This window comes from Canis lupus, chromosome 3 (assembly GCF_003254725.2).
Source record: "Canis lupus dingo isolate Sandy chromosome 3, ASM325472v2, whole genome shotgun sequence".
Taxonomy (NCBI): domain Eukaryota; kingdom Metazoa; phylum Chordata; class Mammalia; order Carnivora; family Canidae; genus Canis; species Canis lupus.
The window spans coordinates 84003053-84019544 of NC_064245.1; the positions used below are offsets into that span (position 1 = coordinate 84003053).

General features: G+C 38.8%; 1 protein-coding gene across 4 annotated transcripts in view; it reads right to left on the reverse strand.

The window, feature by feature from the left end:
* The window catches only part of TBC1D19 (TBC1 domain family member 19), a 141998-nt gene that overhangs the window by 20626 nt on the left and 104880 nt on the right, over positions 1 to 16492 (reverse strand). For all 4 annotated transcript variants that reach the window (XM_049108719.1, XM_025438657.3, XM_025438658.3 and 1 more), the window contains 2 exons: positions 8063 to 8147; positions 5332 to 5376 (listed from right to left, as the gene is read on the reverse strand). In XM_049108719.1, the coding sequence (XP_048964676.1) occupies positions 5332 to 5376; positions 8063 to 8147 (130 nt within the window). The remainder of the gene's footprint in view (positions 1 to 5331; positions 5377 to 8062; positions 8148 to 16492) is intronic.

A 16492-nucleotide genomic window follows, 5' to 3' on the forward strand; every position in this document is an offset into this window, starting at 1 on the left:
AAACACTTAGAACCAAGGAAATGCTTAATGAAAAAAGCAGCTGCTGAATTTTGGAAAGAGAGCATTGTGGTATTCTAATTTACCTGCCTACCATCACACATTGTCCAGTTTGGCGGCAGCTCTGAAGAAAGCCGTCCATGTTCCTGGGGCAGCTTGCTGGTCCCAGAGTGGGCAACACGGATCTCGAATCAAAAAATTGTGGTTGTGCGTTTTGACCTGTCTAGTAGCTCCCTGCCGGACTGGGCCAAAGGGGCCTCCCCATTAATCAAAAGGCCTTAAGTACAAATTTACTAGCTGCAGCTCCCTGGGGCAGGAAGAGGCCGGGGAAGGAGATATATGGAAGGATAAAGGCTTAGAAAAGCTCCTCTATTCAGGGGAATCTAGAAGAGACCTGAGAGGCACTTCAGCTTTCACCTCTGCCAGATTCCTGGGCTCTGCGCATGCAGGAAGCGATGGCTGATGAACTATAAATGGCCTGGCTAAGCCTTGAAGGAGTACCTCAACATAGAGCCAGCCTGCAAAGCCTGGGATAATTTATTTATTTATTTATTTTTGGTTTCAGATGTTCAAGGAAATCTCGGTCAAATTACCAGCTGACCACTAAGCTAATGCAACTGAGACTGCAGTGGGCACTCAACACAAAAAATACCATCTTGACAAGAGCAGTTTAGAAAGGTCACTAAACAAACAACTAGTGCACAACAAGCGACGACGACAAATTCTGGGGAGGGGAGACAATCCAATTCCTAGTTACCACACTATAATATTCAAGATACCTGGTTGTCAACCAAAAATGTACCAAGCATGCAAAGAAATAAGAAAGTATGGCCCAAGGGGGGGGGCGGTCAAGAGTACACTTCTCATGATGAGCACTGAGTAACATACTTACGGAAGTACACCCCCCCCCCCAATCGCTATATTGTACACTTGAACTAATATAACACTGCATGTTAACTAACTGGAATTAAAATTTAAAAAAAGGATAACTCATTCACAGGAAAACAAGAAATTAATAGAAGCTGTCCCTGAGGAAGCCCAGAGGCTGGACTTACTAGACAAAACTTTAGATCAACTGTCTCCCTATCTGACCTGGTCCCTATGTCTCCAACCTCACCTTGTACCGGATGATGTTTTACCTGCTGTCACCAGTCACGTTGGCCGTTTTGTTCTTCAAACCATCAAGTACGTTCCTGTCTGAGGCCCTTAACATGCTCTATATTCCCTCTGGAATGCTCTTTTCCTACCTCTTTGCACAGCTCTCTCTGCATATTCTGGTCTCTGTTCATATATTCTACGTCCTCAGAAGTACTTTTCCTGATCACCTTACCTAAGATAGCCACACACCCCCATCAATTTCTGTTCCCCTTCATTGTTCATGTCTTCACTCTCTGAAATTATTTTCATTAGCTATTTATTTACTTGCTTACTGTTTGTCTCCCCCACTTGGATATAAACTCGACGGCAGGTACTTTGGGTTATTACTGCAGATCACCCACCTAGAATAGAAGAGGGAGCCAGAGCAGGGCTAAAGTATTAAATGAATAAATGAGGACAAGTTATATAAAATGAACAAAAAATAAAAACAAGAAAAGCTTATATAATTTCTGTGAAGAGTCTCCTTGGCTCAGAAATTGTGCCTACCAGTTGTTTAGTGAATCCACTAGGGAAAGCCTATCCACTAACAAGGCCTCAACCGAGGTGAGGAGGTAATGTTCAGTGCCACGGTGGCCTGTCATTTCAACCCTAGTGAAGGCGATACAGGGACGGAGGTGCCCCATGTAGGTACCTGCCTGGTCAGGGATGGAAAGTGTGTCAAGGAGCTGCAAGCCAGCCCCTCTGTATAGGCCCCTGAGACCAAGGAAGTCAGGCCAGTTCTGGTGGTGCTGGTGGTGGTGGAGGTGTCCCTAAGATTTTAAAGTAATCCTATTTTTGGCAGAAGTTGAGTAAGTAATATATAATATTGCTTTGTATTGCCGTGAGTAAAGAATAAAGGGACAACACTCTGACTAGCTTTTGTCTCTTCTTATTCTGCAACTTCAGACTCACTGCCCAGAGAAGAGAGTTCTCCCTGATTCTGGTAACATTCTAAAATAACCTGAAAGAAGAAATTATCCTGAAGAATTAAGGTTATGAACAGCTGTAGGTTTACCACATTTCACATTAAACTGTTCTTATTCTGAATGAAAATCTTTCTAGAATCCTTTATACACATCTTCTTTTTCAATATATTAGCCCCTTCCTTTTCTTCTAAAAGACACTCTAGTGTACACAGTAACGTCTTCTGAGACCATAGGGCATGATGATCAAGAATATTGAAGTCAAAGACCTTTCGGCTCAAAGCCTGGCTTTGCCACTCACCAGCTGGGCAAGGTGACATGCCATGCCTCAGTTTCTTTATCTATAAATAGGAATAATATTAGTACCTGCCTCAGTAGGTACCTGTCTTGTAGGGACTAAATGAATGAACACACGCAATGTGCTTACAGCACGCTGCCTGGTACACAGTACTGCTTGGAAAACGTTAGCTGCTGCTGCTGTGGCTACTGTTACTATTATGACAGCAATATTTTTCCTTGATGCCTTGAGTTCCTAATAAAAATCTTAAATTATGGTGGTAGGTTACAACCCAGTGAGACCTTCTAAGTAGTCATAAGGTTATTGGCCTTTACATAAAATGGCCCCAGGCTGACTTTCTGGATTGCTCTTACATGCTGGTTTATAGTTTTCCTTTGTGAAGCTTCTAATTCTCATTTCTACTGTTGTTAGTCATTTTTCCGATCTCTTTTGTCCCTTTCTGTGCTTCCACTTTTGTAGGGGGCTATAAAAACCGATTAAATCAAGCTTGTTAAGTAAAAGCTAATATTTTCCTTTCCTTATTTTTAAAAAAGATTTATTTATTTATCTATTTATTTATTTATTTATTTGAGAGAGAGGGTGCGAGCAAGTGAGTGGAGGGGCAGAGGGAGATGGAGGGGGAGAGAAACCCCAGCAGACTCCTCGCTAAGCTCAGAGCCCAATGTGGGGCTTGATCTCATGACCTTGAGATCATGACCTGAGCTGAAGCCAAGAGCTGGATGCTTGGCTGTGCCACCCAGGCGCTCCAGCTAATATGTTCTAAACTAAGTTGAAAAAGCTCTCTTAGGAATGGAGAGAGGAGGAACTTGACTCCTGGATACTCTTTTGGCTCTTCAGAGGTATTTTTCTTCTGATTTCCTGATTCTTGGTTAAGCACAAAAGATTATCTAAAAATTATGTTTCCAAGGAGGCAGAGATACAATAAATAAATGTTAAAATTAAAAATCCTCTAATTTAGTTCAAATAAATACTCATTAAACTCCTATGATGGCTAGATGCTGGGGGAACAAAAATGAATGATATGGCCTTAAACCTCAAGAAGCTTGCAATCTAGAGGGGAAGATTAAACATAAACAAATAATGCCAAGATAATATAATAAGAAATACCAAAGATTTTCACACTGGATACTATGGGAACCTAAAGAAAGGGCCCTTAGCCAAACCTGGGGATGCGAGAAAGCTTCCTGCAAAGGTTCATGTCTGAGGTGAGCCCTGAGAGCAGGTGAAGAAAGGCTGACTGAGTTGTTCCATGCATGAGAACGGAGAGGTAATGAGGCAGGAAGCAAAACGGTGCTCTCAGAGCACTAGGGGTGCGTGTGCGTGTGCATATGGGTAGCTAATCACTTGATATTGCTGTGATAGAAGAAAAGTGAGACAGGAAAAGGCTAGGAGTCAGACTGAGTAGAAGCCTGAGTCAAAAGAGGGCCTCAAATGCCGGGCCAGAGGCCTGGGCATTACTTGTGAAGAGATGGGAAGCCATTCAGAAAATTTTAAGGAGAAAAATGGCAATTTTTAGGTTTTCCTTTTAGATGTAAAAATCAGCACTGTGAAGCAAAGCAAAGCTAGAAAAGATTGAAAAAAGAGAGAGACCAATTAGGTGTCTGTTGCAATTAATAAGCTAGAGATGGTAAAGCCAGGCTGAGGACAAGGCAGCAGTTACAGTGAGGAAGAGAGGAAGGAGAGGTCCCAGATGCATTTTAAAAATAAAATTGGATGGCCCTGGTGACCTGATGAGGGGGACGTGCGACTTTGAGGAGTCAAGGATAACTGCCCAGCTTTAGGCCTTGAATGACTGGTTTCGATAAGAGTACAATGAACTGGGAGAGAAACAGGACAGGCTTTGTTTTGTTCTTAATTTCATCTTGCTTTTGTTTTCTTTCTCGGATAGTGGGTATAGGAAGATAAATGAATGAGTTCATTATTATAGAGGTCAGAAGTGAAGATGTAAATTTTAGAGTAATCAACAAATAGAACCAAGAAAGCAGGTGAGGAAGCCCAAGGAAAACGTGTGAAAAGAAGAGAGCAGAACAAGGGTGGGTGGGACATGAGAGAACACCGATGCTTCAAGAGGGGCAGAGGATGGCCCCTGGAAGGATCCGAGAGGTCACACCGACAGGTGCACGGAGAGCACAGTACATGAGAGCCAAGTATGACTTTCACATGGAGAGGCTGATAAAGAAGAAAAATAGACCCAGCAGCCACTGCATTTTTTGAGCACTCGCTACATATCAGTCACTGTGCTGCTGAACTGATTGTGTCTCATTTAATCCCTGTGCCAGAGGATGCATGTGCAGCTCAGCAAAGTCATGTAACTCACCCAAGGTCATGGGGTCAGCTGGCGGGAACTGGCATCTGAACCCAGCTCTGCTGCATTACAAAGCCCGTGTTCTTAATTCTGCTGGGGTGAGAGGACTTCTTCAGGAAACAACTTAATAATATCACAATGAGGAATGCCCTATATTGCTTTTCCAGAAAGCAGATCTTAAAAACTGTCCAAGCATTTCAAAGGCACACTTATTATCTAACGTGGTCATTATACATTTGATCACTTTCTGTAGTCAAAATAGATTATCTTGGTGATATATTTCTTCGAAATATTTCATTTCATAAAGACCACACTTGCCAAGTTATGAGAATAACAAAGTGTAACAGCTGGCAATGCACTACACGGATTGGAGCACTGCTGCTGTGAAGTCACAAGGAAGACAGCGGATGGACCCTGTCGGTGTCCTTCAGAGGAGAACGAAGCACCCTGGACCCAAGTCTGCTCAGCGTTATCAGACATCACTCCTGGTTTCCAGGAGAGTCAGAGAGGGTACCACAAACAAGGAAAAGTTCACTTAAAATAGGTATTCTAGAGAAGGTTTACTTTAGATAATAATTTATTATCCGTCTCAACAGAGACAAGGTCACATTTGTTATAAAGGTTGTAATGTTCCTATTTCCCACTAGAGGAAGCAATCGTATTACTCTTACCATTTGGTGGATAAAAGACTGCATATTCTTCTAGTCCTAGTTTTCCTGTAAGAAAAACCACAGAAGGTTTCAATATGATTAAAACAAATCTTTAAAAATTAACTAATTTTGTGGGTGTACTCATAATGGGATTTAAAAAAAACTACTACAGTACAATCTCCTTTCACTTCCTTTCAGGATATGGATTTAATTTGAAAATCTACCAGCTAATCTTTTGATATTAGCAAATCCTTTCCTCAAAGTTAATAATACAAACTTAAACTATGAACAGTTGATACAAAATAATTAAAAGAACAAATGCTTTCAACTTCCTTAAGCACTTAAGGAGAGGCATCTATTTAGAAGCATAGACTTGTTTTGCTAACTAATAATAATTCTAATCTATTCATTTGAGTAAGGTTTAAGCTTTGTAATGCCTCATTAGTTTACATTCCTTTGGAATGTGCTAAAAAGTTAAAAATTAAATGTCTTAAACCATATAGTGGTAGTATTTTCTGAATCCTGAAACAGTTCATGTAGTCCAAAAACTTCACCATAATCAAATGTTTAAAGTAGTTTTAAAAAATAGCTTCCCCTCAACTCATAAAGTTCTGAATTTTTTTTCCTGTCTTCCATTGAGTATCTTTAGGTAGCTTTTATCTTGACAATTTTTTTCTAACACCTTTGAGTCTATTGAAAAGTCTCATGCATTCTTGCACTTGGAAATATTTTTTGTTGTTTTTGTTGAGAGTGGTGGCAGAGAGGAGACAAAGAATAAGGAGCATGAGCAATTTAGGTTAGGGTGGAGACAAGGACTGAGCTTGTAAGGAAAGAATGGAATAATGAGAAGTAAATGAGAATGGGGGGAGAGATGGATGATATAGAGTAGCAGCTGGGTACTAAATACGGGGCTAGGTGAAAAACCCTGTAAATCCCAAGTGATAAGAGACTGGGAACATCTGTTGTTCTATTGGTGTGACTATGGTGGACTTCTGGATGGTGACTAGTCACTGGAAAGACCAAGTCATGACTAGAATCTTGGAATTTTCAGTCCTATCTGCCATTTTCCAGAGAGGGGGACAGGCGCTGGAAATGAGGTTAATAACTGACCCTGCCTACACGAGGAAGCCTCCGTAAAATCCCAGTAATGAGGCGTTCAGAGAGCTTCTAGGTAGGCCAACAAATCAACATGGGGAGGATAACACACCACAACTCCATGGGGCAGAAGCTCAGGACTCTCCCAGACCTCGCCCTACGTATGTCTTCATCTGGCTGTTCATTTGTATCCTTTATCATGTCCTTTCATAAACTAATAAATGTCCATGTTTCCCTGAGTTCTGTGAGATATTCTAGCAAATTAATTGAATCCGTAGAACAAGTTTTGGAACCCCTCATCTATAGCTGGCTGATCAGAAGCACAGGTGATAAACTGGATTTCTGATTGTCGTCAGAAGAGTGTATATGTGTGTGTGTGTGGGGGGGTGGCAATCTTGTGGGATGGAGCCCTTTGTCTATGGGATCTGATGCTGTCTCTGGGTAGACAGGGTCAGAATTGAGCTAAATTGTAGGAAACCCATCTGGTGTCTGAGACTTGCTTCTTGTTTTAAGGAAAATTCATACATATTTGGTGCCAGAAGTAGAGTGTTTTATGATTATACACGGTACACACAGTAGAGAAACACAGTAGGAAAGAACTAGGTTTTTCCCTACATAGGAAGGAAAAATCAGTGTTTCTGATGCAGTAAGATATAGCCTAGTTCTTCAGGGACCTATGATTTTGGGGTGGAGGAGTGAAAACCCTTCCACATGTAGGGAGTATGTGTAGGCTAATAAATATGGGGTAATTGGAATAATCAGGGAATCAAAGTTAGTTAGGTTAAGACAAGATTGGCTGACAGGACCTTAAAATCTTGGCTGAGTACAGAGATGAGCCCTGCAAATAATTAAATTCTACAATCAGCTTTTTAGCAAATAATGTTTAATAAGCTAACCAAAGGTTTCTGTAAGTTCAGTTTAGAAGCAATGGGTTTGAGAGAGCCCCCAAGTTGGGGTAAGCCTGACCCTAGTGCCAGGTAATGTAGGCCTCTCGTAGGACAGGGGTTGTAGCAATCAGGCACACAGACTTGGGAGGTACAGGGGAAAAGTTTCTTTCTTTATGGGAACAGCAGAACAGGGTTATACGCTTTCAGTGCTGGGCATTCACCACTTAATAAAAAGGAGAAATTGGGAAAGGCTTCCAGCTGAAATTAGATCTATTGTCAGGTGATAGCAGGATATTGAAATAGCAATATCTTGTGGGCAGCTAGTGATAAAGAAGAGAAGAAAGCACTGAAATAGAAATTAGAGAGCTAAGAGCATATAAATTACATCAAATTTTAAGCATGGCAGACCATTTTGAGGGAAGGAATAGAGAAGGTAGAAAAAGCAAATTCGTGTGATAAACCCGTAGGTAGGAGGGAAAATGAAAGTCAACAGATATGATAAAAACAGCAATGGAGGAGAGTAAACAGGAAAGATAAAGGAGGTAACTCTCAGTGCTGCTCCTGGGAACCCCTTGCCTGTGATTGTGAGGAGCCGCTTGGCCGGGATTTGAGTAGGAGGGAAAGTATGGCTACAATAATCTGAGAGAAATCTTATTAAGTAGTTTACAATAAAAAATTTAACAACACCAATAAATGCTATAAAATATAACAGTCTTGGTATGATTTTGTAGGTCTCCAGGAATACTTCCTTGCTGTAACTAAAATTTTACCTCTTATGTAGGACTTCGGTGGTGAAGCACTGTTGTATGCAAAATGACCCAACACGGATGTATCCCGGGAAAAACAAAGTAACACCTGGGTGCAACAGTGGAAGAAACAAACAATTAAGCATTGTTTTAGAACAGGTAATTCACTGCTATTTCCCACTTGGAAGGCACGGAGGGAGAATCTTTCCTAGTCAGGATAGTGCCTGGAAATGGGAGGAGTGCCCTCTATCGGTACACCGACGCTAAGTGTTAGGCCGAGTATGATGGCCCAAGTTCACCCACAGATTTCTCACGTGCACCTCGAACAGCAGATGAAGTAAGTTACTACCAGCTGATTTTGATTCTTTTATTGTGTTTTCTATCTGGAAAAGAGAAACAGCTGGGAGAAATTTAACCCGATGACAAATGTAGAGGGGGGGGGGCCCTAGCTAACTAACTACCAGCAGCACTGAGTAGTTTGGGAAGTGCAGGAAACTGGATCTAGAGTCTTTGCTGGAATGCAGCAGCAGGCAGTTGGGTATGTCAGGGTGGGAGGAAAGGCAAGTCATGGTATCTAGAAGCGATGGCAGCTGCAGAACAAGTGGCAGCCCAATACAGGTTAGCAGCTGGTTGTCCTGCCCAGCAGGTGGAGTGTGGTGTCTGCCTGCAGATGAAAATAGGAAGGGCAGAAAGTCCGGATCAAGGATGTCCTTAGGAGGAACCGAGTTGTTGACACCAGCTTGGAACTTGGGGGCAGGAGGTTGATCCCAAGGTGATTAGTGACAGGAAATCCGGGTCCTGGTATTGAAAGACCTGGGATTCAAAAAGATGTTACTGAGAAAAGAACTGGGAATGACAGGAAAACCCAGAAGCCCAGTTAACAGACTAGAGGCACGAGGTCAGGGTTGGACGAGCAGCAGGATCCAACGGAAAAATTGTGGGTGCCAAACAGAAGGGAGCCCCGCTTTAGAAAAAGAATAAATAAGGAGACTGAGCATCAGTGAGGCCCAATGGTGAAATGTGTACCAACCACTGCCACGGATTTATTTTTATGTTTTAAAAGACTATACAAGCAATTCATGGGTAAGGCAAAAATTAGAACAGATCATTAAAAAAGACAAAATGCCCATAAACCCACCTGTGTTTGTATTCTGATGTATATCTTTTCAGATTGCATTTATACACACATTTTGCAAACAACAGAATTATGCATGCTGTTTCATAATCTACTTTCTCTCAATATAACATAAACATTCCCTGCCCACATTTTCTAATGTTACAGAATATGTGCCACTATATGGATAAACATAGTTTATTTAACCTATCTTTTACCATTGAACATTTAATTATTTCCCTTTTTCCCCAACTATAAACAAAGTAATAAACTTCTCTATAGCTAAATATTTGTATATAATTTTATTTAAATTCCTAAAACTGGACTAGCTGTCTGGTCAAAGCAATGGGCATTTTAAGTCTAAAACTTTTGATGTATATTGTCAAACTGTCCTCTAGGTAGAGTTTGTTTTTGTTTGTAATAAACACAGTGGTAAGATAGTGTACCTTTTCCCTTATTCTCATTGAAACTGGTTATTAGCATCTTAGAGGTAAAAATAGCATTTTGCTTTAATTACTAATGAACACTTTTCCATTGCATTTCTTTTATTATTTTCCAGCTCATCATCGTAGTCCATTTTAAAATTGATGTTTATAAAATTATTGATTAAAAAAATAAAATTATTGATTTAAATTTTCTGTATATAAAGAATTCTAACCTTTGGTCTAATAATATGTTAGGAATGACTTTCCTCAAACAGTTTGTTGTTTTTGACATAGAGATGGTCTTAATTTTATATGCTGAAATCTACCAACACTTTCATGCTTAGAAAGCTCCTCCCCACATTTAAAATAGTCTCATATATACATACCTAGATTACAAAAGTTTTTAGTATTTTCATCAAATATTTCTAGTTTTTCCCCTTTGCAGATATATGTCAGCCTGACTTTTCTGACCACTTTGGGGTTCGATGTGGCCATGTGATTTGCAATTTAAATCAATGAAATACATGACACTTGAATATTTCTATATATAAGTTTCAAGAACTAGAGCAATAACCATGTTTCCCTCTTTGTCTCTGCACAGCAATCCCTGGTTCCAGATAGTGGATACTAAATTCTGGAGTAAAAATGACACAGAGCTAGGTCCAGTCCTATCAAATGGACATGACCATGAGCAAGAAATAAACCTGTGTTGTTTTAAGTCACTGAGATCTCAGATTTGTAGGTAATTCCAGTATAATCTAGTGCCTCCAAAATTTCCAAAACAGGAAATTTTGTCTAGCATTTTTTTAGTGGCTTGAGAACAACAAAAATTTATTCTCTCACAGCCCTAGAGACCAGAAGTCCAAAATCAAGGTATTGGCAGGGCCATATTCTCTCCAAAGGTTCTGGTAGATCCTCCCTTGCCTTTTCTGTCCAGTTTCTGGTGTCTCCAGGTGTTCTTGGCTTGAAACTGTGCAACTCTAATCTCTGCTTCTGAATTCACATTTTCTTCTCGTCCTCTCTCGAGGCTTTTCTTCTTCTTCTTCTTCATTCTCTCTCTCTCTCTCTTTTTTTTTTTTGATATATAGTTGACATAAAATGTTATATTAGTTTCAGGTGTATTACATAGTGATTTCACAATTCTATACATTATACAATATTCAGCTTGGTAAGTGTAGTTGCCTCCTATCACCATACAAAGTTATTATAATATTATTAACTATATTCCTTATGCTGTACTTTTCATTCCTAGGAGATTAATTTTATAACTGAAAGCTTGTGCCTCTTATTTACCTATTTGCCCATTCTCCCATCTCTCTACTATCTGGAAGCCATCAGTTTGTTCTCTGCATTTATACATCTGTTTCTGTTTTTTGTTGGTTTATTTGTTTTGTTTTCTTAGATTCCACATATAAATGAAATCATATGGTATTTGTTTTCCTCTGTCTGACTTATTTCACTTAGTATAATACCATCTAGGTTCACTCATGTTGCTGCAGATGGTTAAGAACGATGAATGGATAAAGAAGGTATGGTATATAAATACAATGGAATATTACTCAGTCATAAAAAAAGAATGAAATCTTGCCATTTGTCTAGCATTTCTGATAAATTCGTTTTGTGGTAAAATCAATAGCCCATCTGGAATTTATTTTGAAACTGCACTGCTAGGGGTGCCTGGGTTACTCAGTCTGTTAAGTGTCTGCCTTCAGCTCAGGTCATGATCCTGGGGTCCTAGGATCAAGCCTTGTGTCAGGCTCCTTGCTCAGCATGGAGTCTGCTTCTCCCATTCACTCGACCCCTCTCCACTCCCCCCACTCACTCTATCTCTGTTTCAAATAAAGAAAAAAGAAAAAGAAAACAAACTACACAGAGTTCAAATTCTAGCTCCACCAGTATCTTAGCTGACACTGGGCAAGTTATTAGAATTCTTGGCGTTTTAGTTTCATCATATGTAATATGCATACCATAATAATACCTACATCAGAAGCTATTGTGAGGATTTAATTAGTACACATAAAGTGTATCAAAGTGCCTGGGTAGCACAGTTGGTTGAACATCCGACTCTTGATTTTGGCTCTAGTCATGATCTCAGGGTCAAAAGATCAAGCCTGTATTGTAGGAGTCTGCTCGAGAATTCCTCTCTCTCTCTCTCTCTCTCTCTCTCTTCTCTCTCTCTCTCCCTCCCCCTCCTTGCTTTTGTTTCCTGTCTCTCTAAAATAAATAAATAAATCTTAAAATGTGTGTAGGACAGTGCCTAGCACATGGTGAATCTTATTAAAATGTTGGCTGCAATTACTACTACTACTACCACTATTACTTTAATTTCATTCTGTCAAATAAAAAGTGCTATGGAAACACAATAAGGGGAAATGGAAAAATATGGATGCCATTTAAGAGAGTCGTCAGGGCAGGCATCATTCAGAAGATAACATCTAATTAAAGACTTGAAAGGACTTGAGAAGTCTCTACAGCATTACTGAGACTTCCATTTATATCGTATTGCATCTAGACTTCTTCCTCTGCTCAATCCTGCTTCATTCACTGTCCATCTACAGGCATTGATCCCAAGAGCACTCCCTAATAAATTTTTGGCATGCTAACCTCAATCTGAGTCTGCTTCCCTGGAAACTTGTCTTGCAACATAGTGGAAGGGGGGAAAAGTGATCGAATTCTAAATATAATGTCAGAAACATAGGAATCAAGGACAATTCCAAATGGAAGGATGCCTGATTTGAATTAAGTGGAAAGATGGGGTTACCACTAACTGAGATAGGGAAAGTTAAGTGGAACAATTTTGAGAGTGAGATCAGGGCTTCAGTTTTCAACATACTAAATTTGAGATATCTGCAAAATACCTGAATGAGGTATTGAAAAGGCCCTTGGAGATACCAGACTGGAGTATGGGAGAGAAGTCTGGGCTGAAGATATACATTTAGAAGTTATCAACATAGAGATGATAATGAAAGTCACAAGACAGTTGAGCTTGGTGAAATCAGCAAGTGAATGGGTATAACTAGAGAAAAGATCAGGAACCGAGACGTGGGACACATTAATGAAGGAAAAGGGAAGGAACCAGTCCTGGAGATTGACCTCATTAGCATGAGTCCCTTTGATTGCTGGGAATTGCTAGGAAGTGTAGTGTGCTCTAAGTAAGGAGGGCAAGTCAGGCTGTGATCAGAAAACACTTCGATGTATGCATTTCCAGTAAACTGCCTAATAAGATCTCAGAAAAAAGGGACCTCTTATTTTCCTCTTGTTCTAAATAATTATGCATGTGTGTACCTAATTATGATTTATTTGTAATATTATATTCCCTATCTTTAAAGGGTTTCCCAAATTGTATGAACTTAAGTTCCCAAAATGCTAGGTCTGCCTCTGGTAACCAGTAAAATAAGACAAGAACCAAAAAGATGTAGTGTCTTAAAAGCCAAGTGAAGAAAGGACACAACTGAGTCAAATGCTATTAAGAGATCAATTAAAAGGGGGACTGACCATTGGTCATTGGATTTAGTTATTGGGGACCTTTGAAACAACTGTTTCAGCTCAAAAGGTAGAATACCATATACAATGTTCAGTATCTGATTTTTTTTTTTAACGGACCATGAATCTCAGATATTCTTTCATATTAGTATGTATGAATATATTGCTGCTTTACATGGAGCTGCTTCATTGTATTTCTTATAAGTATATACCATAATTTATAAATGAACATTTAAGTAATTTTCAATTTTACGCTATTTCTGACAATGCCAAAATAATTTGCCTTTTACTGTGTTATTTTCACATATATGTGAATATTTCTGTAGGACAAATACATAGAAACAGATTTGTCCAAAGGATACATGCATTGAAAACTGTGGTGAATATTTAGCTACGTAGTCACATTCTTTGTTATCTTCTATCCAGCATTTCTTTATGTTAATAGTGTGAGTGAGCTCAGCCTCTTCTGTTGTCTGACTCTTTATTTTCCACTGTATATTCTAAATGATTACTTCTCATATTTAAAGAGTAAACACACATTTAACTGAATTATTTTATCCTAATAGCTTTCAGTTAATTCCTTTGAATTTTTAATTTTATTTTTATTTTATTTTTTAATTTTTATTTATTCATGATAGGCACACAGTGAGAGAGAGAGAGGTAGAGACACAGGCAGAGGGAGAAGCAGGCTCCATGCACCGGGAGCCTGACGTGGGACTCGATCCCGAATCTCCAGGATCGCGCCCTGGGCCAAAGGCAGGCACCAAACCGCTGCGCCACCCAGGGATCCCATTCCTTTGAATTTTTATGTATCTATACTTGATAAGAATTTTATATTCTTTCTGATATCTATAACTCTAATCTATTTTTTTTATCTTATTCATTGGGCAGAAATTCCAAAATGATTCACGTTCTTTCTTTGCTTTAGTGGGACTATCTTTAGTATTTCAACATTAAGTAACATTAATTTATGTTAAGATGGCAAATGTTGGTTTCACATAAATATTATTTATATGTCAGGAAAAAAATACTTCCATTCTTTTACAATAAAGAGTGCAAAAAAAAAAAGGATGTTAGGGTGCATAATGGTGTTAGTATACTTAATACTACTAAACTGTAGTTAGAAATGGTTAAGATAGTAAATTCTACGTTGTGCTTTTTACAAAAATTTCATAAAATAGTTATTAAATACAGTCTCAAATATGTTTTGGGCATGTATTGACATAACCATATATTTTTTTGTTGAGGTATAATTGCCTTATAGTAACATTATTAGTTTCAGGTATACAACATAATGATTCGATATTTGTATATATTATGAAATGATTATAATTATATCATTTTTAGTTTTAGACTTATTGTGATGAATATTTGGCAATAATTTAGTAAAATCATTAGGTTCTAAAAAATTCTAGATCTCCTAAGATTTTTTCAAATCAGTAAATAATGTTAATCTCTTCTCTTGTCAAACCTTCTTGTACCACCATGGTAGGTAAAATAAGGTCTCCCCCAAGAGATACCCACATCTTAATCCCTGGAACCTGTGGACATGCTATCTTACATGGCAAAAGAAGTTGTGCAGATCCAATTAAATTGAAGATCTTTAAAGGAAGGGATTATTGTCTTTAAGTTTTATTTATTAAGATTTTACTTGAGAGAGAGGGAGAGCATGCGTGAGGGTGGAGAGGAGGGGCAGAGGGAGACAGAGAAGCAGATTACCTGCTGAGCAGGGAGCTTCACACTGGGCTTGATTCCAGGACCCAGAGATCATGATCTGAGCTGAAGGCAGATGCTTATTTGACAGAGCCACCCAGGTGCTCCTTAAGATTTTTTTTTTTAAGATTTGTATTTATTTTTGAGAGAGAGAGAGAGAGAGAGAGAAGAGAGAGACTGAGCAGGCTGGCGTAGGGGCAGAGGGAAAGGAAGAGAGAGAATCTCAGGCAGGCTCTATGCTGAGATTGGAGCCCAATGTGGGGCTCAGTCCCACAACCCTGCAATCATGGACCTGAGCCATAATCAACAGTCAGACGCTCAACCAACTGAGCCACTCAGGTGTCCAAGAAAGGGATTATTTTAGATTATTTTGTTAGATCCAATATAACCACAAGGATCCTTATAAATAAAAGAGAGAGGCAGCAGGGTCAGAATCAGAAAAATTTGAAGATGCTATCTGTTAGCTTTGAAGACAGAGAACGGGACCACAAGCCAAGGAGTACAGGTGTACTCCAAAAGCTTGAAGAGGGCAAGGGAATGTATTCTCCTTCTAAAAGGAACACATCCCTGTCAACACCTTGATTTTAGCTCACTAAAACTCATTTCAGACTTCTGAGCTTCAGAACTGTAAGAAAATATAGTTGTTTTAAGCCAGTAAGTTTGTGGTAATTTGTTATAGCATCAATAATAAACTAACACAATTAATATAACTAATAGCGCTAATATAATAAACAAATACAACTAATAATAAACTAATGTAATTAAAGTAAAATAATACAAAAGGAAAATATAGTTAGAAACATCTTCCCAGGATTGCCTGGAGGGAAAACAATTTCTTTTCTTTTTTTTTTTATTTTAAGATTTTATTTATTTATTCATGAGAGAGGCAGAAACACAGGCAGAGAGAAGCAGGCTCCTCGCAGGGAGGCCAACAAGGGGATTCAATCCTGGGACCAGGATCACATCCTGAGCCAAAGGCAGACACTCGACCGCTGAGCCACCCAGGTGTCCCAGAAAACAATTTCTAAAGAGATGTTTGTATTAACTTTCCCTTAGCAGGCTGGTGGGAACATACTAATATTAGGAGAAGATCCGGGCTTAAATATATACTCCTTGAATCTCTGTTGCCCTAGAGAAGACAAGACATCTGAGACTGCTCTAGAGAGAATATTGGTGACTGTAAGGTGATAATGCCAGAGGTGGTAGGTATGTCAGACATTATGTTCTGGTGTGCCACCCTAGCGTACAAGCAAAGATCTGCCAACTTCCATTCTAACTTGAGTTGTTTTAGCTTCTGAGATTCTAATTTTGTATTTGCAAGAAAGTAACAGTTCAATTGTAAGTTTGCTATAAAATTTTGTCATTATATAATGATGACAATTTCAATTAATTAGAAATTAACTAGCAAGTTAACTAGAAAGCTAAACTTTTATTACTTCCTAATTAAGTAAGAATTAAATTTTATGAGGATAAGGTTATACATGGTAATGATTTACTTTATTGCGGAGAGCTGTAAGAAACTACATGTAAGTCTCAACTATGGTTTATACAGCAAAATTATACCTAAAATGTCCACAAATAGCTAATAAAAGATTTGCTTGAGCTTACCGTTTTTAGTCTCTTAAAAACATATTTATGGTGAATGTTTCAAAGAAATAAGTTATTTATGTAATAAAAAGCACATAAGAAACAATGGATATCCATCAGAAATCACTTTAA